This window comes from Tamandua tetradactyla, chromosome 17 (genome assembly GCF_023851605.1).
Source record: "Tamandua tetradactyla isolate mTamTet1 chromosome 17, mTamTet1.pri, whole genome shotgun sequence".
Lineage (NCBI taxonomy): Eukaryota > Metazoa > Chordata > Mammalia > Pilosa > Myrmecophagidae > Tamandua > Tamandua tetradactyla.
In genome coordinates this window covers 22264284-22288781 of record NC_135343.1, presented here as the reverse complement: position 1 = coordinate 22288781, position 24498 = coordinate 22264284, and the positions used below count along the sequence as shown (strand labels likewise).

Here is a 24498-nt window from a genome sequence, read left to right as displayed (position 1 = left end):
ACCATAAAAATTGACCTTCAAAAAAGGCACACTCCTAGGAGAGGACTGAGGCACCATTAATACTTACTCAGAGGTAACAGGTACAAGCCAGGACTGTCCCACACAACCAGAACATTTGCCTTCCTTATCTACATATAAATTACCACCTTACTTACATATAAGATACATATGTTTGTCACCTTACCTACACAGAGACCTGAGACTGTTGCCTGTCTTTTACCTGGGGAAACTAGAATCAGCCTACATGTTAGATGTTAAAATAGAGAGTTGAGTGTATTCCTGTTCAGGTAAAGCTGACAATATTCGTTAGAAAAAGGCACGGAGCTGAATTCAGAAAAACATAATTTTAACCAGATTTGAAATCTTTGCTTCCTTTTTCTTATCCTTCTCAAAATATTTAAAAACTTCAGTGCATCCTTAGTCACTCATAAATCTTGTGCTTAATTTCCTCCTCTCCTTAGTCAATTTCATGTATCTTAAATTATATGTTTATTTTTGGATTCAAATAGTTTTTCTATTTTATTTTTTGCCTGAAGATTATGTTTCTCAAATATTCGTTTCATTCTGAACTAGAAAGCATTCAGAAAACCTAAGCAACTGGAAATGGAAAGAAACTAACAGAAAATGAATAAAACCCTTTAAACTGCTGACAGCTGTGTCAAGTCAGGCCTACCATTTCTTTCACCCATAAAGTTCTGCGTTTTACTTTACAGCCCTAACGAAAGGCCAAGAACCTCAGGTTCTCCTTTAGTCCATCAGTGAGGCTGCATTAAGAACTAACTTTATGCTTCTCCCACTGTGTTCTAGACCTGGTGGGGAACACAAAGAAGCAAAAATCACTGTCTTTGTCCTATAGGAGTTTGAGCAAAGATCAGTCTTTGTCCTGCAAACTTGGACAGCAAGATAAATCAGTAAGTGAGCAAGCAAGCTGTGGAAAATACAAGATTATATAGCAAAAAGTATAAATAGTAGAGCTGGAAGAGACATGCAGTAGAAAAGAGATGAATGTGTTCAATGCTTAAAAGAAATAAGGTTTGCGTATGGTCTGGAAGGAAGATCTGATCATATACTGTGACATAGAGCCCATTCTTGGCAGGAAGGAGAGGACAAACCCAAGAATAGAGATGGTTATAGATTCCAGAATGGCATTTAAAAATGGAGTTATTCTCTGTGAGGTGGTATTTCTAATAATTCCATAGCAATCCTAGTAATTAAAGCTGAGGGAGTAATAAAGAAAGGATGATCAGAATCAGTTTCTTCTAGAACTTATGGGTTCCTAAGGGATATCTATATTATGGCAAGAGAATGTTTTCTCTGGGAGTATCAAGGCAGTCGTAGAGTTGACAACATTACGAAGGTTTCCAGGCAAATTCTTCTGGACTCTCATGATAAACTGAGCATAGTTTCTGGGTCTCTGATTATAAGGTAAAGTTAGCAGGACTTAGCTCGGTTGACATGTGCTAAAGATATTGACTGCCAAATTAAAAAAAAAATTCTTAATAAATAGGTAGTGATGGATGAGCACATCTAAGTTTCAGTCCTACAATGATGTCTTTTCCTGATCGCAGCTAAGCTCGAACTCCCCAATCGTCTTATCATCTGAAATTCATAATTTTGTTATCAATGCCATGATTCTCATTATTTTTCTCATTAGCATAGTAAAGTAGTCACTGGATTTTTTGTTTCTGCTAATTTTTCCTTCCAAGAATTCTCGATGTCCATCATTTTTTTGTATGTTATATGGCAGGGTCACATTTCATTATTATTTTTCCATGGGAGTATCCTGTTATTGTAGCACCTTTTGTTGAATTTTTGTTTGGTTGTTTTGCTTGTTTGTTTGTTCTTTGGGACATGCATGGACTGGGAATTGAATCCAGGTCTCCGCATGGCAGGCGAGAATTCTACCACTGAACTACCCTTGCACCCCTCCATCATTTTTTTATTTGTGACTGCCATTATGCTAGTGATGTGAAAGCCTTTATCACAATTGAGCCTCTTCTCTTTCTTTCAGTTAATTATAAACCATCTATATACCTCTCCAGTCCCCATTACATGAATTCATCTGGTGCACAACCAAGATGCTTATCTTCCTAAAATTGCTTTCCTCACATCTCTTTCTCCTCAAATATTCAGTGATTCCCCAAAGTGGATTAGAAAAGAATGGAATTTTTATGGATGCACCAAAAGTAAAACTGCCTAGGAATGTTCAATGTCCTTTTCTCGTGTCTGTTTTACATTTTGGGATCTTATTATTCAGATTTGTTTGTTTGTGTGTTTCAACATGTATAGACATTTATTTGAAAATCCAATTTTCTGATTTATATTTTTCTAATTAATAAGTTCTTAATTTTTGCCCCTCAGTAAAAAGCTTAATGTTAGAGGTGTGTTTTTTACTGTATTTTTCCTTTTAATTCCATACCCTGAAACTATACTGTCATTTATCTGTAATGAATATACCTAAAAGCCATTAACTTGAAAAATTCGATATAATGTTGAAATGCAATGAGACTGTCACAGTGTTTAGCCAAATCAAAACAAGAAAGCCCATTGTATTGATTCAGAACTTGCAATGATGTTCTTTCTATACTTTTATATTCCCTTTAAAAAAGGGAATACTATTTAAAAGAGTAGCTTTGCGGTGATAATTTGATATCAACTCTTAGTGAGCTATGGTAGTTTCCAGACTCTCTTCTCATTCTGTAGCGCTCAAGAGACCTGTCTGTCAAGTTTGTTTTACAAATTACCCTGTATTGGATGAGAACTGGATCAGATTCTAGCTAAAGTCTTTTTTATTTATAAGTCTATAATTTTATGTCATCTATGAAAACAATAGTAGCCAACAAATATTTAGCACTGTCTGTGTGCCAGAAATTGTGCTCAGATACTTTACACATACTATATCTTTTTCTTAAGAATAACTTTATAAATTATACCAGTTTTGCAAATGTGCTAGGACTTGGAGAGATTCAGGAACTTGTACAAGAGTGCATGACTGGGATTTGAATCTGGGTTTTCTAGCTGCCAGAAAATCAATTAGACTGAACTATCTCATTCCATAAATCTTAGTCTTACTTTTTAAGTATTTAGAAAATCAAAATTTCATTAATTTCAGACAGAAACTCATCCCCCTAGGACTATTAAAAAGATAATTTTCATTTTGGGTGAGAAATATGTAGTGCAACAAGTACATATTTTTCACCTAACTTATTTTGACAATTTAAAGTATTTAAAAAGTTGTCTATTCTTGATAGGGTACTGTGTTGTTTAGTCATAAAATAAAATTCTTCATTAAAAATGTGGCAGCCTAGACTAATTTTTGTTATAAAGACTAGCCAAGAAAAGAAAAGAATGGTCACATGCATCATTAATGGCCGAACTGGACCGCTACTCAAGCCTGCATCTTCTCTGAGAAGGACTCTTTCTATTATGCCTCAGCCAGCTAAGGGAAAATAAGAAGTGCTTATTGTATGGGCCTCTTTGGGGATAAACTCCATCAAATACCAAGTTACAATAGTATACATCTTGTTTTTCTTTGTGTTTATCTGTTTCTTGATTGAAACATTAAGCAAGTAGGGCACTTACTTACGTCTTAGAGTGAATATGTGATCTGTTTCTTAGAATGCCTGATAAAATTTGCAAGCACTTCCTGAAAACTTATTAGCAGTCCCATGCCAATTTTCCTACCCGACCTAGAATTATTTCATATTCCTACAAATAGTTAGCAGATGGTAATTCTTTCAAATTTCTTGAAGGTAGTTACTACATATCTGAATCTCATTGTCTAATTTCATCTAATGGTTTTCCAACTGCATTGAGGAAGAAAACAATCACCACTGTGGCTACCTATTTTCACTATCAAAAAAATTTGTAAGTTTGGATCATGGAGAAGAGGCTGCCATCATGATACAGGCCTGATGAAGTTACCAAAGCAAAGGGATTTGGTTTGGTATGGGAGGTTGGGATGAAGGATAGTGGATGACACCAGTGCCTGGGGAAGTAGAATCCATTAATTTAGTCAATAATTTACTCAAAAGTATTTCTTTATGACTTTCCATGTTGCCGGTCCTATCCTGAGGATACTGCAGTAAGCAAAAGTGAATGCAGTCTCTGCTCTTATGGGGCATACAGTCTGTTGGAGAAAACACATTATTTCAAATAACCCATTTGGCTAAAAGGTAGGGAATGGTCTAGAGCAAGTCAGAATGTTACATTATAAGGCGATTACATTCGTCCACTTGTCTCTTGGATGAGGTCATGGGAAACAGAGGCAGAAACACACAGATGTTGAGAGTATAGGTCAGGCTCTCTCTAAGTGTTAAAGCCCCAGGAACATCAGAGGACAGTAGAACCCAAAGGCAAAGGCAGTCTTTTCCAATCCCTTTCCCCAAGCATTTTCTCAAATAAAAAGCAGGCCAAAACATATATTGGAGTCTATCTTGACAAAGAAAGGAGATTATAAAACATGCCTTTTCCAGCCTAACACTATAGGAAAAGCAATAAAGCTCTAATTTCTCAGGAAATATATAAGAGATCTGGGGTGATTACATCCATATTAAGCTCAAGTCTTTTTGTTTTAGCACCAATTGGTATAGTCACCATTGGCCAGACCTTCCCCTGCTCCTGGGTGCTTTCTGTGGATGCCGTCACCCATATCACAGGACAGCTTCACTATGATGTACCTTGTCCGATTTGAGTTTAAAGTTGGCATCATTCATTATTAAGCAGGCACCTCAACACAGTGGCAAGCATCAAGAGGGAAAGAGAACAGTATGAGACACTCATCCAGCTTTGAGTAGATGATAAAGATTTCAAATTAACAGTGAAAATTACTAGTATTTGTTAGCATGACCGTTTAGCAAGCCCCCTAAAATTAATTATGGTCCCTCAAAACAGTCTTTTGTGTTTATTTTTAAAAGTTACTCAATTCCTAAGAAAAGAAGTTTGTGTGACCTATCCTTCAGGACTTAGAAGTTGTTTTAACTTTTGGAAGTGGGCACAATAAACCTTCTGTGATCTCATAATAGTTACAAAATTGAAGCAAACAAGAGCATAATTTAATGAGAGAATCTCATCTTATTTAGTCAATAGCATAAGTAAGGGGTTGTTTTATGCAGTTTTTTGTACTGAGACTTTTTAAATAAATTAAAAACCAAATACTGACTTCTAAGTGCCATGCTATTATTTGTGTTAGTGAAGCTATAGTAAGCTACAAAATAAGGAAAATGGTAGTGTCACGTATTTTTTTTTTCAGTTTAAAGAATGTAATTTAATGATATGAAAGATCAAGAAGTTCCTTTTGCAAAAGTTGGCAATTATATGGAATTACAAGCATTCTTAAATGTATTTTCATGCCAAACCCGATTTTATCATTGTATCAGTAATGCAAAAAAGCGCACTGCTGTAGTCCATTTGCTAACTAATAGAATTGTGCGGCAGAATATTATGATTTCTGGCAAAACCAGAAGAAGACAAAAGATATTTTTAATCAAGTATTAACCATTAAAATGGGCACAATTTTGATATTAGTTTGGTACTTTATTAAAATATGAATCCAGGAGGACTCATTTCCAGACTATTTTAACAATTAGCAGCAAAATCCTATCACAGACATCAAAGAACTAGGACTAAACCAACAATAAATTATTTCAAAATAGTTTCAACTCATCTCTAAGTATTTAAGGGGTTCTTGTATGGACGATACCAACACACTTTATCTTCACAGAAGTCAACAAAAGGTGAGCTTGATTTAAATGACTTTAGGAAGAATTTTAGATTGTGTTAATTAGGACAGATGGTTAATTTAGCCCTATCCCTGGGTGTGGTAGTTAGATTCAATTGTCAACTTGGCCAGGTGAACGTACCTAGTTCTGTTGCTGTGGACATGAGCCAGTGGTACGTGAGCCTCATCTGTTGCTAATTACATCTGCAGTTGGTTGGGAGGTGTGTCTGCTGCAATGAATGACGTTTGACTTAATTGGCTGGTGCTTAAATGAGAGGGCACAATGTAGCACAGCCCAAGCAGCAGCATTCCTCATCTCAGCACTCGCAGCTCAGCCCAGGCCTTTGGAGATGCAGAAAGAAGTCATCCCAGGGAAAGTTGTTGGAATCCAGGGGCCTGGAAAGAAGGCCAGCGGAGACCATCCTGTGCCTTCCCACATAAGAAAGAACCTCAGTGGAAAGTTAGCTGCCTTTCCTCTGAAGAACTAACAAAATAAATCCCCTTTTATTAAAAGTCAATCTGTTTCTGGTGTGTTGCATTCCGGCAGCTAGCAAACTAGAACACTGGGCATGACAAAGCCTAACCCTCCTCAACCAACTCAGAAATATATGTGCTGGGATAATAGAAAAACAGATAATAGAAAGAACATGTGCTTGCGTCAGCTGTAATTGTGCTCACTTTTGGAGCAATAGCTCAAAATTCGTAGACCTCTTTGTAGATTTGATCTTTTCTTTCTATTCTACATTTAGGGATCCATTAGAAGTCATAGGTAACTTAAATTTAAGGGGAAACACCAAAGGTAATAGATAAATCCACAGTCTTATTCTGAGAGATGCCAGTGAACTATTTCTCCTCTATATCTACCACTTTCTTTAGAGTGCCTGAATGTTAATTGGTCATCTCCACATAAGCTGAGAGTTACAGCTGGGCCACCTACACATTTTCTAGTGAAACTGCCCTTGCCAGACTTGCTTGAACAGAAATTCTCATACAGAATGTCTCCTGAACCAGAAATAGTCTCCAAACTCAAATTCCCCTGATGATAGTTGTTTGGAGACACAGGATAAGGTTTAATTGGATAAACTCTGAACAAAGAGCATTTGTGAAAAGTGGCCATTGATTTGGAGAAGTTCTCAGATCCCTTCTCGAATTTGTCAGTGTTTATCTTTTTAATGCTAAGTATCTAAAGTGAAGAGGAAACAAATTTCTTCTCTTTTCAAGTTCGTACCCCACCCCCCATTCACTTAACTACTTTTGATAAAACTGATTCTCCTAAATTCTAACCTATGCTTGCCTTTCTCCTCTTGAAATGGCTGTCAGAGTCAAGACATGCTTCCGTGGGTGGGTAGAAAGAATCCAGAGAATGTCTAGGGGGTGTGAGGTGTGTGTGTCTGTACAACTGAAAGAAGACAAGCTTGCAACATTAAACATATCAGAAAAATTTAATGGCTTAATTATAAAGGTCTCCACAGATGACAGTTGAAATTCTTCATAAAATTGTCAAAGCACGATGAGATTTCTTTTTTTTTTTAAAGAACATGACAAGTCAAAGATTTAACTGCCTTTTAAAGATATTTGAAAAGTTAGAAACATTAACAGTATTTGTTTTTAAAGACTTGGGAATTAAATCCTCAGAAACTCACAGACACCATTCCTTAACAAGGTGGCCAATCTGTGGCTTCTTGACACTCCTATATCAAGTCTGGACCCAAAGGTCATTAGCACTGAAGGCAATTTTAAAGGCTGACCAGTCCTCCGACCTAATTTTACAGCTAAAGGACTGCCTTGCTTTAAGGACACTCAGTGTCTGCTTCCGGGCCCCTTCTTGCATTATGTGGAAAGGCAGTGTGTTTGAAGTAGGCTTCTTTGAAGTTAATATACAGGTTAAAATGCCATTTTGAGATTGACTGGTGTCTAAAATTTTCTTTTCCGAGAGGCAGTTTTTGTTACCATACTTCTGACCCAGAACAAACTGTGGTTGCCTGATTCCGTTCTCCCTTGGGGCAGGTGCTGTTGGCTTTATCTTTTTACGTGGCCTACTCCAGTTAAAGATGTATTGCATTTGTTTCCATTGGCTTATAGGTAGCTACCCTCTGAGATGAGCTGACATTTGGGGGAGAGCAGAGAGATTTTGATAAAGCACTTATGGGGTTTGAGATATCACTTTATATTAAGGCTAGTTCCTTGGCCTGATTTTTCCTAGGAAGGAGAAACTGATTTATTTTCCACTTTTCTCCCCAGCTATCTCAACTCCTTTCCTACATTCAGGGGGGTGAGAAACATTTTTTGTGTTCTGTGTATTCCTAAATATGTAATATTAAGCAAACTTAATAGCGCAACCACAGCACAATGGCTAATATTTACTAAGTGCTTTGCTAAGAAATTTACATATATTAAATGCCGTTTTTTTTCTTACCAATACCTATTTTACAGATGAGGAAACTGAGGTTCAGAGATGTAATGCACCTGGCCCAGTGTTACCATGTAATCAATGTGAAGCCAGGATTGAACTCTGGATTTAGACCCTAATATGTTAGCCATTGAGGATTCTCTTTCTATAGTAAATAATGAATCTGACCACATGGAAAATTACTAAGAGATAATTGCTGAGTAGAAAACAAATTTTGTTCTGGGGGAAAAATTATTTTAGGATTTTAAGTTCAAATCCATGGTGGTCAATTTGTCAGGAAAAAAAATGTTTATTTTGTTTAAGCTGTTTAATATTTTATAAAATTGAAAGGGGCAATGATCCAATCCTTGTATCCAAACTTGTTCTTTGTTCTTCTAGAGCATTTAATCTTGAATAATTTGTGTGCAGTTGACAAACCCCATGTTTCTATTGAAAAAAAAAAAATCTTCCTACATTCTGGTTACAAGTGGAAGAGAGAAATTGAAGCCCACTTAAAATGGGGTTGAGATGCCATAGTAATGAACTTAACATTTCCTTAGTGGAGAATAAGGAATTTTCTCAGTACCATTTAAAGACATTATCAAACCATATATAATGTGTGCACTTATTTCCTCCTTCCATAGATCATTAAAAATAGTAGGAAGAATAGATTAAAAATCAAAGCTGGTGTGAGGAGGCAGAAATTTCAGCTAAAACACATAATTCTCTGATTTTAAGAAATGAATTGGGAAAAGGAGACTTAGAGAATATGCAATTTCTTATTAGGGTAGATAAGCTTAAATGTTATGACATTATGATTTAGAAAGTGCTTGAGATTCTCATATGTGGGCAAATGGCAAAATGCCCTTTGTAAGGTAATGTGGGGCTGTTCTTACATTTCACTTTTCTTATTCCCACTATTTAGTGATGCCTATCAGTGGCTGTATTTTTAGAGTGTTAAACCATTCTTCTGTCTTAAATGCTACACAGTCAGCCCCAAAGAACTCTTTAGTATGTGTGATAACAGAGTATGACCTTTCATTTATCAGAGAAGGCTCTGTATTTTGTTATCTGCTTATCCCTGTTGCTTTTCATTTCTTTAAGCTGGTTTTTATATGATACTCCAGTCTCTCAAACATTTGGAAGCCAACAGTAGAAATGACTTAGGAAAGAGAGAAGAAAGTGTAAATCACTGTCCATTCCACATAAGCAAAGAGATTAAAGTTCGTAAGGTTATCTTTCTTTTTAAAATCTTTACTTAAGTAATCTGATGGAACAATATCAGAATAAAAGCATTGAATGTACATAGCTAATAGAAACAAGTGTCTACAAATTTTTGATAAAGAAAGACTAGATATATGAATATAGATCCACATTTGAGAGGTACACAAAGGGAGAAATTCCTTAGACATGCACCAAGCATCTAATTTCTTCCCCAAAGCTACTCTGCAGCAGACAGCCTGTGGCCTTTCATGCTCAGCATCACAGCAGTCTCACATGCAGATACTGTTTAATTAATACAAAAGGCTTTTCGTTTCTCATTGGAGCTGGGATGTCATGTGTAGCATTGGTCACACACAGAGCATTGTCCCCTTTGGTAGTCAGTGCTCTCTTCCGGTTATATAAGTTAAGTGGGCTAACTAAGAGGGCACTTGGGAATGCCACACCCTCTTGCTTGAACATTGTATTAAGATACTATATTTAACATAGAGAAACTGATATTTTAAGGAAGTGGTCCAACAAACTTGAAATATCTATCAATACAGTATCAACACTATTAAATTAAAATTTGAAAGATTCTCCATAATCCCTCCACCTCAACACCAGTATTTTCATTTTTATACATTGTCTTCAAGTTCTTGCCAACTTTCCTTGCATATTACTTAGTAGTTTTCACATTTTGCAACATTTCTTTTCACTTAGTGTGGCATAAATATTTTAAGGATGTTTATTCATATTTGTAATTATTATGAGATAAAATTTATTCTATGTATTTTAAAAAATGATGTAGGGGTAAATGGCTTTATGATGCTAAAGAGAACTATTGATTAGTAACCTTTCTGGGGATTAGTAGTTACATAACTGATACATTTTTATCTGGTTACTAGTCAAATGAAATAGTTATAGAAATAATAACTAGATTGTTTTTTTTTTTTTTTTAAAGGAAAGACAGAGAGAAGGAAAGAAGGAAGGAAGAAAGGGAAACATCTTTTAAACATTTTCTTGTTTTATTGTATTTTGTTTTTCCGTTTTTTGTTACATGGGCTGGGGCCGGGAATCGAACCGAGGTCCTCCGGCATAGCAGGCAAGCACTTTGCCCGCTGAGCCACCGCGGCCCGCCCCTAGATTGTTTTTGATCTTGGTAAAAACCTTTGTGCTCTGACACATCTTCCTTGATTGCTCTAATCCATTGCCCTCTCTGAACTTCTATGGTATCTATAATTCACATGATAGCTATCACATACTTATGGAAAGTTATTTATTATTTTGAACTTTAGCTGAAGCTTTCATTGTCCACTTTCTTCATTTTGCCTCTTGACTCCCCAAACAAAGTATAAGTACCTTAAGGATAGGATCCATGTGACATATATGCTTGACACACTACATTCAGGATGCGCTGTCAGTTCTCAGATACCAACGCTATTGAGTCAGATTGCTATCCTAACTTCTGGCTAAGCTATGTTAAGGAAACTAGGGGTTTGATTATTGGAACTAGAGGAGGATGAAGTCTTCTGGAAACATGAGATATATCTGGGGAGGACAGACGTGGATGCATGCTTGTGGATGCCTGCTCTGGGTTACTGACAAGTGGCATGAGTTCACTGGGTTTCTGGAGATGTGTAAAGGAAAACAGAGATAAGAGATGGACAAGGAAGAGAAAAAGGGGGAAACGTGAAGTCAAAGCAAAATTCACTTTAACATTTTGCAGAGTTCCATCCCTCCTCTCACATGTCATCCAGGTGTCATGGTCTTTTGAGTCATGACCAAGACTTTCTTGCCTTTTCCAATTTATCTCTGGAGAGGTTCAGCGTCAAGAAAGCAGTGAACTTGGTGGTGGGTTATTATGCTTGGAGCTTATCTTATAGGTTAGGGGTAAAGAGAATGAATGCCTAGAATATTTTATGCCTGAAGTGGTGACGCATAGCTGGGCATTGTTATAAAAGGAAGAAAATGAAATATTGCTCCTTATCAGGATATCAATTGTAATAGGTCTTTGGCCACTTTAGTTATCCATGCCTTGTTTATTAATCTATAAAATGAAGATGATAAAAAATCCTTCTGATGAATTCTCAAAGATTTGAAGAAGGTTACTGATTTTGTGTGCCTAGGGGGATGATCTCACCCAAACTTTATACAGCAGAACCTTATTGACAAGACTATGACATTTTCTGTTATATAAGACTGATATTAAGAGTAATGGGGGCCATGCACACCCAAATAAAAGAGTAATAGGGAGGGTGGGCCACAGTGGCTCAGCAGGCAGAGTTCTCGCCTGCCATGCCAGAGACCCAGGTTTGTTTCCCGTTGCCTGCTCATGCAAAAAAATAAAAAGAGTAATGGTGAAATGTTGTGCCTTTGTGACTCAGGCTGTGATGAGGCATTGCTTTATTAACCATTCCATAGAATAGTTTTGGAGTTAAACATATCTGGGTTCAGATGAGTCCTCCAGCTATTTATGTATGACCCAGCACCAATTATATCACCTCTTAAATTTCCTTATAATTTTCTTATAAGTATCTATAAAAGACATTTATGACCTAGGATCAATTTGAAAATTAAATGAATAATATTTATTTCAAAAATTCACTCACGCGATGTTCCTATTTTTCTGTTGGCCCAATATCTTCTTTAATTCCTATGCCTATCACTCACTTTCAGTACTTAAAAACTAGATTTTCCAGTATGGATGAAACCTAGAAATAGGTTTGGTAGCTAATCTAGGTCTGTTATGAGAAAAGAACATTTTTATATTCTGTTGGTATGTGCTCATCGTTTAACTAGGTCTTGGCAGTCTAGAAGACAATCCAAGTCCCTTGCTTTTCTGTATATCAGCAGTGAATTGGGCACTCTCTGGAAGGACCCTAACCCCATTTGTGAAGACTAGAAGGTCCATGACTTCTACCACCCTGTTTTATAGAGACTCAAATCTGTATCATTTTTGCCTAAGCTAAGCGAAAGCTCTGTTCCTTACAAGTAGTTAATATATGTATTGATGGACTTTTGAAGCAAGTATACTATACATATTGATGGACTTTTGAAGCAAGTATAACTCAGTGAATGTGCACTTCAAGTTGTTTTAAAAGAAGTCATCACTAAATTGATCTATAAAAGATAGTCTTAGCAATTGCTCATATTTTTGAAGGTTCATTCAATCCAAGATTGTGTCTCATACCCAGTGCATAAGAAAATCTAGGCACATGCAGAAATTACCCCCTGACCAACTCAACCATTAGCTCTCTATGAAATCAGGAAAAAAGAGAGTCTTAAGTGGAATTAATTTCTCTCCAATGTGTATGAACCATAGTGGAGTCCAACTCCGGCTATAAATCATTGGCTTGAATTTAAGCATGAAACATATTTGTTAAGAGACTTGCTTGCTGGGTTAGTTACTCCAAAGGCAAAATTATGTTTGGTGAAAGAAGGGCTGGATTACTGAGTTATAATGTATACACACCATTAATGGAGACAAACAACCTTACTGCTTTTTAATTATTGAAAAGCATGCCACTGTATTGCTATACAACAGATACTCCAAATGGATTCAGCTTTCACTCAGGAATTGCTTTATCAAGTGTTTACCATGTGCCCAGCACTATGTTATGCAGAAGGTATATAGCATGAACAAAACAGACATGGTCCCTGATCATAAGGGAGCTACAGTCTAGAATAAATTGCATGAAATTATTCATCATTAGTATAGACACTGATACTAAATGTTATAAGAATATATAAGGGAAGTATCAAGACTAATTTGTCGGAAGGGTTAGGGAGCACAGGGAATGTTTCATTGAGAAACATGTAAGCTGATATTTAATGGAGAAATGAGTTAGCCAGCCTCAGGTGTGTGTGTGTGTGTGTGTGTGCGCGCGCGCGCGTGCTCCTGCGCATGTGGGAGTACCCAGGTGTGCAGAAAATTTGCAAGGCAAAGAGAATGGCATGTTCAAAATGGATTGGCTTCGTTAAGAGAATTGAAAGTAGTCCAGTGGGAGTAGAGAGAGAGAGAAATAAGTGGCTCAAGATGAAACTAAAATAGGCCAGAGCCAAATAGATGCATACAATTGCCGTCTTCACACCTTAATATTATAGGAAATTTGTGTTATATAGTACAAACATTTTCATTATAATAGCTATAAGTTTTAAAAGTTTGATTCTCAAAGGGGTATAAATTATGTTCAAAATCCACCCATTTAGAACATTACCAGATAAGTTAGATGTTTCCATATTTGTATGGATTACATTACAAATACACATGCAACATTTATTTGAGAATTACCTGGTAGCAGTGCTGCTTTTGCACTAGAGTAACTTTACAAAGCTGTTTTAAACTTCTGTCTTGTTTTATGGTTCTTGGAATGTCCAAATATCATGTTCTCATTTAAGGCAAAATGTCTAAAATCAGACTCTCAAATTTTTTATGGAAGTATGAATTGCTTTTTCTGAACCCTATTGTACTTTCTTTCCCAATGTCAAAAACTCAGGAAATAAGAAGTCTTCAGAAGAAGCAAGTTTCTTATTCTTCTGAAGAAATTTTGGGTTCATAGCATTGTGTTTCCTTATTTTTATTCCAGGATATTATAATATTATATCCAACATTAACACTTATTTCTGAGGAGAAATTACAGTTGAGAAATGAAGAGCTAAGAAAATAGGGGAAGATAAATGCTCTATTAGTGAAATTCATATAGTTCATCTCTACTGAGCAATGTTATAAATATATGATTAAGATTTTGTTTACCATTTTTATTTGAATTTCTCCATGAAATTTAACTCCAAACCAAAGATTTTTTTTATTGCTCCATGCAGCTTACTTTGATTCTTTGAAATTACTCTTGTTTCCTTCACATCTACTGGTTCATACAGAATTGATATACTCTAGTGTGACCAAATAGTGTTGATTAGGTGGGAAAACAGGTTGCTGTATTTTAAGCATTAAATGATCAGATTTTCCTTTTCATTCTTGACCCCTGGAACCTTGTTTGAGGTAGCCATTACATTTAGTACCTTATATCCAAATGGTCACTCCAGTTAGAACTTGCACCCATCATTTGTTTGTGGTGTTATTACTACTGGCAGCCCAGCCTCCCGTCAAAAATACTTAATCCTTCAGCAAATGAAAGAAAAATAAACCAAATTTTGCATGCAGTTCCATTGCTTAAAAATTACTTCAACAGAGAAAAATGTATGTTGTTGGTGATATTTTCAGTGGAGGTACCCAGTAGATTAAACCTACATAAAAGTAATTGGATTTCTAAAAAGGAAACAAAGGAAAACTCCTCCTCTATTTGTTCCAGGGAAAGGTAGTGTAAGACTAGATTATCTTTTAACTATTTAGTGAGAAGCAGTTTTCATAAATTTAACCTATGTGCTCAGCAGATTTCTGTAATGGAGTTTTATGATTTTAGAAAAGCCAAAATTTTTCTTGGTCTCTTTTAATAAATCCAAAATAAATAGGTAATTTGCAAGGGGGTCTTTATTACTTTATCCTTACCTCTGATTTAGTAAACGTGAAAGTGAAAATATCTTCTCCAAAGATTCATCTTTAGTTTGATTTGAATTTTCAAGTACATTCCACTTGTTTTCATCCCTCCTGTCAGTATAAAACTGCTTTCTTCGACCATCCACAGAAGCTCTGCATATTGCTTCTAGAATCTAGCATATTTGGAATTAGAGCCTAACCCTTTCCAGAGAAAAGAAAAGGTCATTGAAATTTTATTTGTCTTTGACCTTTGCCAATCAAATGGGTTGGTTCTGTGTTATGTTGCATGAAATTCTAGACATGCATCAAACTATATATAGGGTTAAATATGATCAGTTAAAAATACAAAGTTTTTGGATATTTGTTCAAGTGACATGTCACCATAAATTTGTCAAGAAATAAAATGCATTGAAAATTACTTAAAATAATATACCACAGTTACTATTTTCCGTATGTACCTTGCTATATGAAATACATGAGATAGAAGCAAAGTTTAGACATAGCCTTATTGAATCCAACTAATCTGAGCTATTTACTAACTGAAAGTACAAAGGTCTTGGGAAACATCCATTAAAAAGACATTGCCATTGTACTCTATTTTAGATCTGTCTTCATTTGGTTGACAATGTACTTACATATAATGTTGCCATAGGAAAAGTAATTAGTTTTTACTTAAGTAAAGGAGCAAAAAATTTGGAGAATGAAGTGAAGATATATTGATCTGTGTAAACTCTGTCTAATTTCCTATTCATTACTCCTCCAAGACAAAGAATAAAGTCTGTCTTTTGATTTCTAAATCAAACCGTGTTTTCTGCGCTAGAAGCATATGACTTTGAGCGGTGACTGGATTGTATTTCCCTGTTGGTGTGGCTTTCTTTCTAAAAAGTTATTGTTTCCTTTTACAACTACTCTGTTTTCTAGATCTCTTTATTGTTGCTGTTGGATGATCTCTTTTTTTTTTTTTTTTTTGCTCTTTGGGAATGCTGTGTTTCTGTTTCTGCTTAGCTAGTCTCATCAGGGATCTTCAAAAACTACTTTTGACTTGAATAATGTCATATTGATCAAATTAATTGTTCTGAGTGCCAGCTTCCTTTGGAAAATAGGAAGAGGAGGCTCAACTGTGTGTGGCACATTCTCTGGACACAAGTATTGCCTTATTTTTCTTTTTAAAGCTATTATGTTGTGGGGATGAGTTAATGGTGCCATAGACACTGTCAGAACTAAACACAAGATTTCCTTCACTACTTGATTCTGCAGATATTTCACTGGAGATTATGTGATGGGTACTATGCAAGTACCAGTATGCAATTGCATGGTCAATGCTTGTTTCTAAAGAGCATGTATCAGGGAGTAGGGAAGAGTAGTTATGTGCTCTAACCTAACTTGGGGGCTTAAAATAAGACTTTCTGGGGAGGTAATGTTCTTGACGAGAAAATTGCGTTAATGATCCCTCGTTGTCTAAGGAAAGATGAAATGGGACAGGAACAGAAGGAAAGTACTTCAAATGAAAGAAACTACAAAACTACTTTTTGTTTCCTAGCTGCTGGAACAAATACCATTCACTAAGTTATATTAACAACAGGAATTTATTGGCTCACAGTTTCAGAGGCTGGGAGGCTTGATTCCTCCCAGACTTGGTAACTGACTAGCTGGCAATCTCTGGGGTTCCTTGACTTCTCCATCATATGGCAATGCACATGGCAGCACCTTCTCCTTCCTCTTCTGTGTGCCCTTGGCTGTTGTTTTTTGTTTGTTTGTTTGTTTTGGTTTTTTTGTCTGTTGTCTGTGCCTTTACTTATAAGGACTTCAGTCACATTGGATTAAGGCCTACCCTCATTTAATTTGGGCACACCTTAACTAATAACATTTTCAAAGGTATAGTTAATTTAATGTTGGGTTCATACTCACAGGACTAAACATACCTTTTGTTGGGGACAGTATTCAATTTCCAAAAAAGTCCAAAGACCTAGAGAGGAAAAAGGAGAACATTAGAGGAATTGAAAAAAGAGTCATGAGGCTGTCAGGGGGAGACCAAGGCATTGATAGCCATGAGATGATGCCAAAGATAGGAAGGGACCAGATCATGGACGTCTTCATAAACCTCATTGAGAGACTGAAATTTTATACTAAAGCTAACTATCCAGCATGAAAAGCATGCTAATTAAAAAATTGTCAGAGAGTTACACCCGAGTGAATTGGTAAGTGTCTTTAGAGTGAAAAGCATGTGGTTTGGAAAATTAAGTTTATGTTTGATTTCCAAATTATGAAAATAAAATATGTTTATTATGTACATCACATAGAAACCAAAATACATAATTTGTTAACAATCACGCTGCCCTAAGATAGACAGTGTTTCATTGTATTATGTTTTAAGAGTTTACATATATGCAAACACACGTAAGATAACCACATGATGTACACTTATAAAACACAGATGCACACTTTATGCTCTTTGTATGTTTTTTAAATAACAATATACCACAAATATATTCTCACATTATAAAACATTATTTTATAACATTTTAATGATTACATGTGATGTCATCGTGTAGATATATACATTTGGGTTTTACACTCTTCTATGATTGGGCAATTTAATAGTTTAAATTTATTGTTTTAAGCTGCACTGTAATGCATAGAGAAATGCATATCAACATTTTATTAAATTTTACAATTGGCTGTATTTTGAAATTTACGTTTTAAAGTAAATAGTAAGGTTTGAAATATTTTCAGTTGTATAGACATTCAAATGACAAAGAGTTAGCTCTTCCCTGTTTCTTTAAAAGTATGAGATCAATATCATGTTAGATTTTTTTACGGTAAGTTTAGTGTATAACAAAACTAGCATAAGAAAGCACTTTTAAATTATGCTGTTTAAGGAAAACGTATATCCATTTTCTTTGCTATTTAAATGTTCCAATCTTTCCTTGTGGGCTATACTGCCATTCAGTGTTTCTTTCTCCTCAGTCCCCATCCGAGTTACTGCCAAAATGCCTTAGATCAAAATTCTAGTTAGTTCATTTTCATGGAAGAGAGAACTCTTCTTGCAGCTGTACCATGCAATTTCCTAGTGCCTGCCCGCGCAAAAAAAAAAGAACCAAGCTCCCACTTAGTTTTTTTTTATTTACATCTTTTTTTTTTTTAATTTCAAAGTACGTTTTAACAAGTAGTTAAAGAACAGATTTCAAAGTTTAGTGTGGGTTACAGTTCCACAATTTCAGGTTTTCCTGCTAGCTGTACCAAGACACTAGAAATAAAAAGAAATATCAGTCTAATGATTCATTAATCATAGTCATTTGTTAAATCCTAACTTCTCTGTTATAATTCCTCCTTCTCCTTTGATCCTTCTCCCAATCTTTAGGGATATTTGGGTTATGTCCATTGTAACTTTTTTTCATGTTGAAAGGGGTATCAACAATATGGGATAGGGGGATGGAACTGGTTGATATTCTTGGAGAGACTGGCCCCTCTGGATTTCAAGACTTATCTGGCCTAAGAACCATCTAAAGGTTTTAAGTTTCCAAAAAGTAAACTTACTGCATGCAACATTTGTAGGCTCTCAGGGCCCTGAGTGTTCTTTAAGATTAACAGGAATGATGTTGGTTGAGGGCTGGCAAACCATGGCTGTTAGCAATATCTGGCTGAAGTTTACATAAGAGTAGCCCCCAGAATAGCCTCTTGACTCGATTTGAACTCTCTTAGCCACTGATACCTTAGTTTGTTTTATTTCTGGGAATCATGTCCTACATTGCCAGGGAAACTCACACCTCTGGCCATCATATACCATGTGCTCCCACTTAATTTAAAGGTGGTATAGATCTATGCACGGGAGCAGAGTTTGTGGCTTGTATCTGTTCCTTAAGCTATCACGTCCTCTTTAGAATAGCTTAATAAAAAGCAGGTATTCAATAGATCCAATACATATAAATGCTTCTTTTCAAATGGTATATGCTTCAGCATGATAAACTTTAAATGAAACTGAAGGACGCTCAAAGTCACTTTTGTCAAAGCCTTTTCGTTTAATAGCATAAATGGATGATGCAAGATGTTTTCTCTTGTGATGTCCAAGTGATTGATAAACCAATCTGGGTGAAATACAAGAACTATTTAGACACTGTGGTTTCCTTAAGTGAGATACATAAGAATTTATGTTTTCTGAATAGGAAATAAAGTATGCTAGCCCTATTTTAGATGCTTCAGTGTGCCAAAGATGGTATTAAGTTTGGTGTTCATAAATTTCTAATCTTGAATAAGAGGTTGAATGTATTTTGAAAACTTAAACCTGTTTCACCTGAACATGTTTAACTAGTTAATAAGAAACATCAAAAAGACAAAACCCTGAGGTCAATGGTCATTTTTTGTAAAGCTATTATATGCTGTTTAAATTGGTTGTTCGGGTCTGTCGATAACATAAGTTTAATAACCTAGCTCAAATGCAGATTTCTAATTTTCAATTAACATAGGAATAATTTTGTTTGCTAAAATAAAATAAATGAATGAATGAAAAGTCTGAAACATGAAATGTTCTAGGTAGAACTTTTTAAAATTCCAAATTTCAAAAAATCATGTGGCAACTGTATAGCTCAAGCTTTAAGTATTAACTTTTAACCTTTGACCTTACAGATTTTAACCAATGAAATGTCTCTTTAAACTTTAAAGGAAACAATGATAACGAGCGCCTGGCGATTGCTAGACAGCGAATTCCATATCGACTTGGTCGAGTAGTTGATGAATGGCTACTCGACAAAGGTAAAAAACATTGATTAAAACTTCAAATAAAAAAATAATTTGAACATAACCAAGTAGTACTTCATTGTAACACTAATAAACATAAAAAATAAATTTTCCGTAAAACTAAATTAAAAACAAATTTAAAACAGTAAAATGTAGATAGTAATATTTGCATACCTTGTATAATAATTTCTATACATTTTTAGACGTACCAGCTGTTTAATAATCTTACCCTGTTAACTTAAGGTTAAAGGGACTGTTAAATATAATCCACTAACTCAATCTATGAAGGTACTCATAGCAAGCATTAACCCAAAATGATAAATCATTCATAGATTATATTACGTGTTCCAGCCTCTAAATTATTAACTAAAATATATGTAGTTCTGATATCTTTATTATGGTCCTGAAAAAAAAAAAAAGCAAAAAACTCGTTGTTTAAACTCTAGGCATCTTAAATAGTGGGCAATATGGATTGCCAATCAAAATGAAGTCCCTTTAACGTTTGCAACCTTCTAAGAGCATTTGGGAACAAGCCCTAATTAAAACTGAACGTAAAGTTGTGTGCATGCTTTTTATGAGCAGAGAGCAATCTGCTAAAACTGGATACTCAATTTGATGATAATGGTACTGTTGCTGACGATTGCTGTTTGGTGGAAATGTGTCATAATTTCTCCATCGGTTTGTGTATCATTCCTGAAGCCGCTTTTTACATCTGAAGCTATTTTATTTTTCATTTTGTTTTGTTTTGATAGAGTTGCTGAAAGCCAATCAGATAAACATTTTTGAATTTTTGTGTCTCTGACATGCTCAGTGTAAACCATGCATTTCTTTTCAGTGTGATTGCCGGAAAAAATAGAATAATTCAAATAACAATGGACTATTGCCTTCGAAAAATAAATATTTCTATAGAATAGCATATAGCTACATGTGGCCATCATGTGAATTATGAAAGCTTTTTAACATAAAATTTTAAAATTAGATTTTAGCCGTTGTAGATTAGTATCTGCTAGTGGTAACTTGAGAATGAAAAATATTTGAAATGTTAACTATCTCACTTTTTTTTAATTTAACAATTTAGATTTAAGAGACCAACAGTGTAAGATCTTTGAGGAAAAAGGGATCCACTAAATATTGGATTTGTAATACATATCTTTGATTGGTCTTTTAGCAAAAACACTACATTTAAAATAAGTTGAGAATTTACAAGTCTTTGCCAGTAATTATGCATTTCATGGACACCTCATTTATAAGCAATGAATTATGAGTCAAATGCCTCTCTTATAGTTTATTGCTTTCATTATCCACCCCCATGAAAGCTCTGTTTTATCATCCTTTGTAGAATGTAGAGTTCACAATCAACATTTTTGCATGTATGTAATATTATTTTCACAGGGCGTCAGCTCACAATCTTCAATAGCCAAGCAACCATAATAATTGGCGGGAAAGAGCAGGGCCAGCCCTTCCAGGGCCAGCTCTCTGGTCTTTACTACAATGGCTTGAAAGTTCTGAATATGGCAGCGGAAAATGATGCCAACATCGCCATAGTGGGAAACGTGAGACTGGTTGGTGAAGTGCCTTCTTCTATGACAACCGAGTCAACAGCCACTGCCATGCAGTCAGAGATGTCCACATCAATTATGGAAACTACCACAACCCTGGCTACTAGCACAGCCAGAAGAGGGAAGCCCCCTACGAAAGAACCCATTAGCCAGGTGAGTACGTGGATTTCATTCCTTTGTTTTGGATCTGTGATTATGAAAGTAGGCTTTCCCCTGTATGTGTCTTTTTCTAAAATGTAGTTGTTTCTGATCTCGGGCACTTCAGCTTCATTTGAGACTTGCTTACCATGATGGCCTTGGTTTGAATATGAGATATGTTATGCTCTTGATTTGAGATTTGAGGATTTTTATGAATTGCTTTGTTTTGGTTGCTAGCTGCTGGCTGTTAGTCTTTATTCGATAGTCTTGGTCTAACTTGCTGAAGGAACAAATAAATTAGTGAAGTATTTATTCAAACTCAGCACTTCTTCAAAATAAAATAAAAGCTAATTTGATACTTGTAAAAGAGAAAATTCCTACAATAGTTCTATTATATTTTGTAGTTTTAAAGTTTTGAATTGATAGGCATGTGGCTCTCATGGTGAATGATAGCTGTACCCATCTACTGGCCATAAGAAAAACAAGCTATTAGTTTATATGAGAGAGCAAAGACCTCAAATATGGTTTTTAGAAACTATCTTAGGGTAAGATATTTGTATGATTTGTGGCTTACTTCCGTTACCCTAGAATTCACTTTAATGAACATATCGTTCAGTCTTATGTTTGAAAATGTTGAATGTTGACTCTGTACAACTTGGAAGTATATTAATGCAATCAACATATATTTATTGATTGCCTACTATGTATCAGGCACTAGTTTAGGTATTGCTGTTACATCAACAAAGAATGCTGGGGGGAAAAAAACTGCCTTCCTCCTAGAGTTGACATTCAGTGGAAAACTAGTAATTGCTTGACTGTTAACATTCCCAGCCTTTGTACTGAGTCTGTCACAAATTCATTCACAATTGTGTAATTTCCTTATTCCAAAAGTAAGTTGTTTTTGTTTGTAATTAATAGTTGTGAGAGTCCTCAGGAGGTGAAAAAAAAAAAAAAAAACCAGAGCTTTTCCAAATGCCTGACCCTCACTTTTCTAGAAAACTGCATCCTAAGGAAGCAAGAAGGGCAATGCATATTTTAAAAATTGCTTTTATTTCAAGGGTTTGAAATAGGCCAAATATGCGATTTGGGAAGAAAGTAATAGAAGGCAAATTCTGCGTGTATCAGCACGCTATCTACTAATCAGCATATGTTTTTCCAGAGAAAAAAGAAAATAGATTCTGATTTACACTTCATACAAAAAGGAATTGGAGGATGTGCATAGAAAAAGAGGAAATATTGTACAACAGAGATGACCTAGAAGTTGTAAATTCTGTAAATTTACCCATTTAGTATGACACATTATGCACCTATATGCTCCCCTTTTCTTTGCCATTTTTTCTGTTTGCATTTGACCAAAAAAGCAAAATGTCCACCAATATATATTTCTGGTCACCTCCTACATGTGCCAGATATTTTTCTAGGCTGTAGGGATATATTAGTTACTGCAAACAAAAATGTCTGCCCTCACAGAACGTACAGTCCATTAGGAAAGCTTGCTTAAAGGGTCATCCATTTTGTTGACTCTATCTTGTTTGGTTTTACAAGATTATTGATAATATCATAACACTTAGAGCCTGGGATAGAAACTTGTAACTATGCACAGATTTAAGCATGCCATAGAGTGTCATTGATTACAATTTATTCTTTCCTAATACTTCATTAATGCTTTGTTGTTGTTGTTGATTTATAGTTTAGTTAACATTAAGCAGGTTATTAAGGCAAATGTGATACAGGAAAACTGAAATATAAGAGAGTTTATAGACTCTTTCCTTTATTATAATAATTCATAATAAGATAACTTTCTAGGACAAGGTTCAATAGAAATATGAAGTTATCAGACTTTTCTTAGTCTTGTTCCATCAGTAATGAAATAACAGTTGCTTAAATTCCTAGGTAAAGCAAATAGATCTCAAAACAGAGGAAAGAATTATCAGCATTGTTTTGTTTTTCATCAGTTGATAACTGCTATATATTGAGAAATAATGTTTTTAAAAATGTGCAAAAGAGCTGTTCCACTTCAAAGTTAAACAGCCAGAAATGCAGGAATAAAAATGTAGGCACTTTGTAATATTAGTTAATGCAAAATGAAAACAGTTATCTGCTCATTAATTACCAGTGAAAAGTGTCTCTTTAACTGTAAGTTATTACATGTTTAAAACAGCAGTGGTTTATAGAAGTAAATGATCTAATCAATCGGTGATTACTTGGTTCATTTGAGGAGGTATTGACTTAAATAAAAGATTACTAGATTCATTTAAAAAATGATATTTTAAATCTTTACATTTTTTAAAGACTAACAACTTTACATTTTTGTAAAGATTAACAACTGCAATTAAATAATTGTGATTAATACATTCCATTACAAATACTCAGTTGTAACAATAGTGTTTTCAAAATGGGCTAATCGTTTTTAAAATTCTCTTTAATAATGATATGTATGGGATTCTGGGTAATAATATGAATATGTATAGGAAAAAAATCTATCAGAGAAGAAGACAAATTATTTATTTTTGAGAAGCAGAAAACTTTGTTTGCAAATTTTCCTTACCTCACAATTAATTTTTAAATTGCTCTCTACCTGCAAAGAGATTACAGATACATGTATAACTTAAAGTGTTTTTGTTGTTGCTGTTTTTGTTAGAATTGCTCAGAATCTAGGAAGCTGAAATATAAGAGAACACTTTGTAATACTAATTCAGGACTGTAACACTTAACCCATTTTTACAGGCTAAATGAAGCATCTTCCTTTAAACCTGGTCTATAGTGCCCGTGTTTTCCTGCTTTTTTCAACTGCCTTACTAAATCGTGTACCAGGAAGGTTCATTTTATTTTTCAAAAGACATACTGGACTATTTCCTCAATCAAAGTTTATTTTCCTCAGTGATAACAGTGAGCCACTTAAGCTGCAGTGGCAATGTACCTTAGGGTGGTTGCGTGTTTTAGAACTATGGAAACAGATTTTTGGTCAAGCAGAATTAAATTGGATTCATTTCAAATAGATTGAGATGAGATTTTCTTAGCCATCCTGCAGGGCAAGTAGTAGGAGAGAAATGTATTTCATTTTTTATAGAATCGGAGAATAATAAAGGAGTTTTCACTAAAATGTCCTCCCATAAAATCTTGTTTATACTCCTATTTAAAAGTACATAAGCCTTAAAAAAGAGAAAGTTTTTTTCTCTAAGTGACGGTCAGTTTTTAAACTGATGCTGATTGTTGAAAAACATGATTTACACCATGAAGCAATGGGAATGCTTTCCGACCC

At 35.0% G+C, this 24498-nt stretch overlaps 1 protein-coding gene across 21 annotated transcripts in view; it reads left to right on the top strand.

Annotated features, from left to right (window-relative positions):
• NRXN1 (neurexin 1) overlaps nucleotides 1–24498 on the top strand; it is a 1149661-nt gene that overhangs the window by 993783 nt on the left and 131380 nt on the right. For 11 of the 21 annotated variants that reach the window (XM_077134207.1, XM_077134192.1, XM_077134188.1 and 8 more), the window contains 2 exons: nucleotides 19465–19554; nucleotides 20932–21251. In XM_077134207.1, the coding sequence (XP_076990322.1) occupies nucleotides 19465–19554; nucleotides 20932–21251 (410 nt within the window). The remainder of the gene's footprint in view (nucleotides 1–19464; nucleotides 19555–20931; nucleotides 21252–24498) is intronic. The other 10 variants (XM_077134200.1, XM_077134199.1, XM_077134208.1 and 7 more) reach the window with 1 other exon arrangement.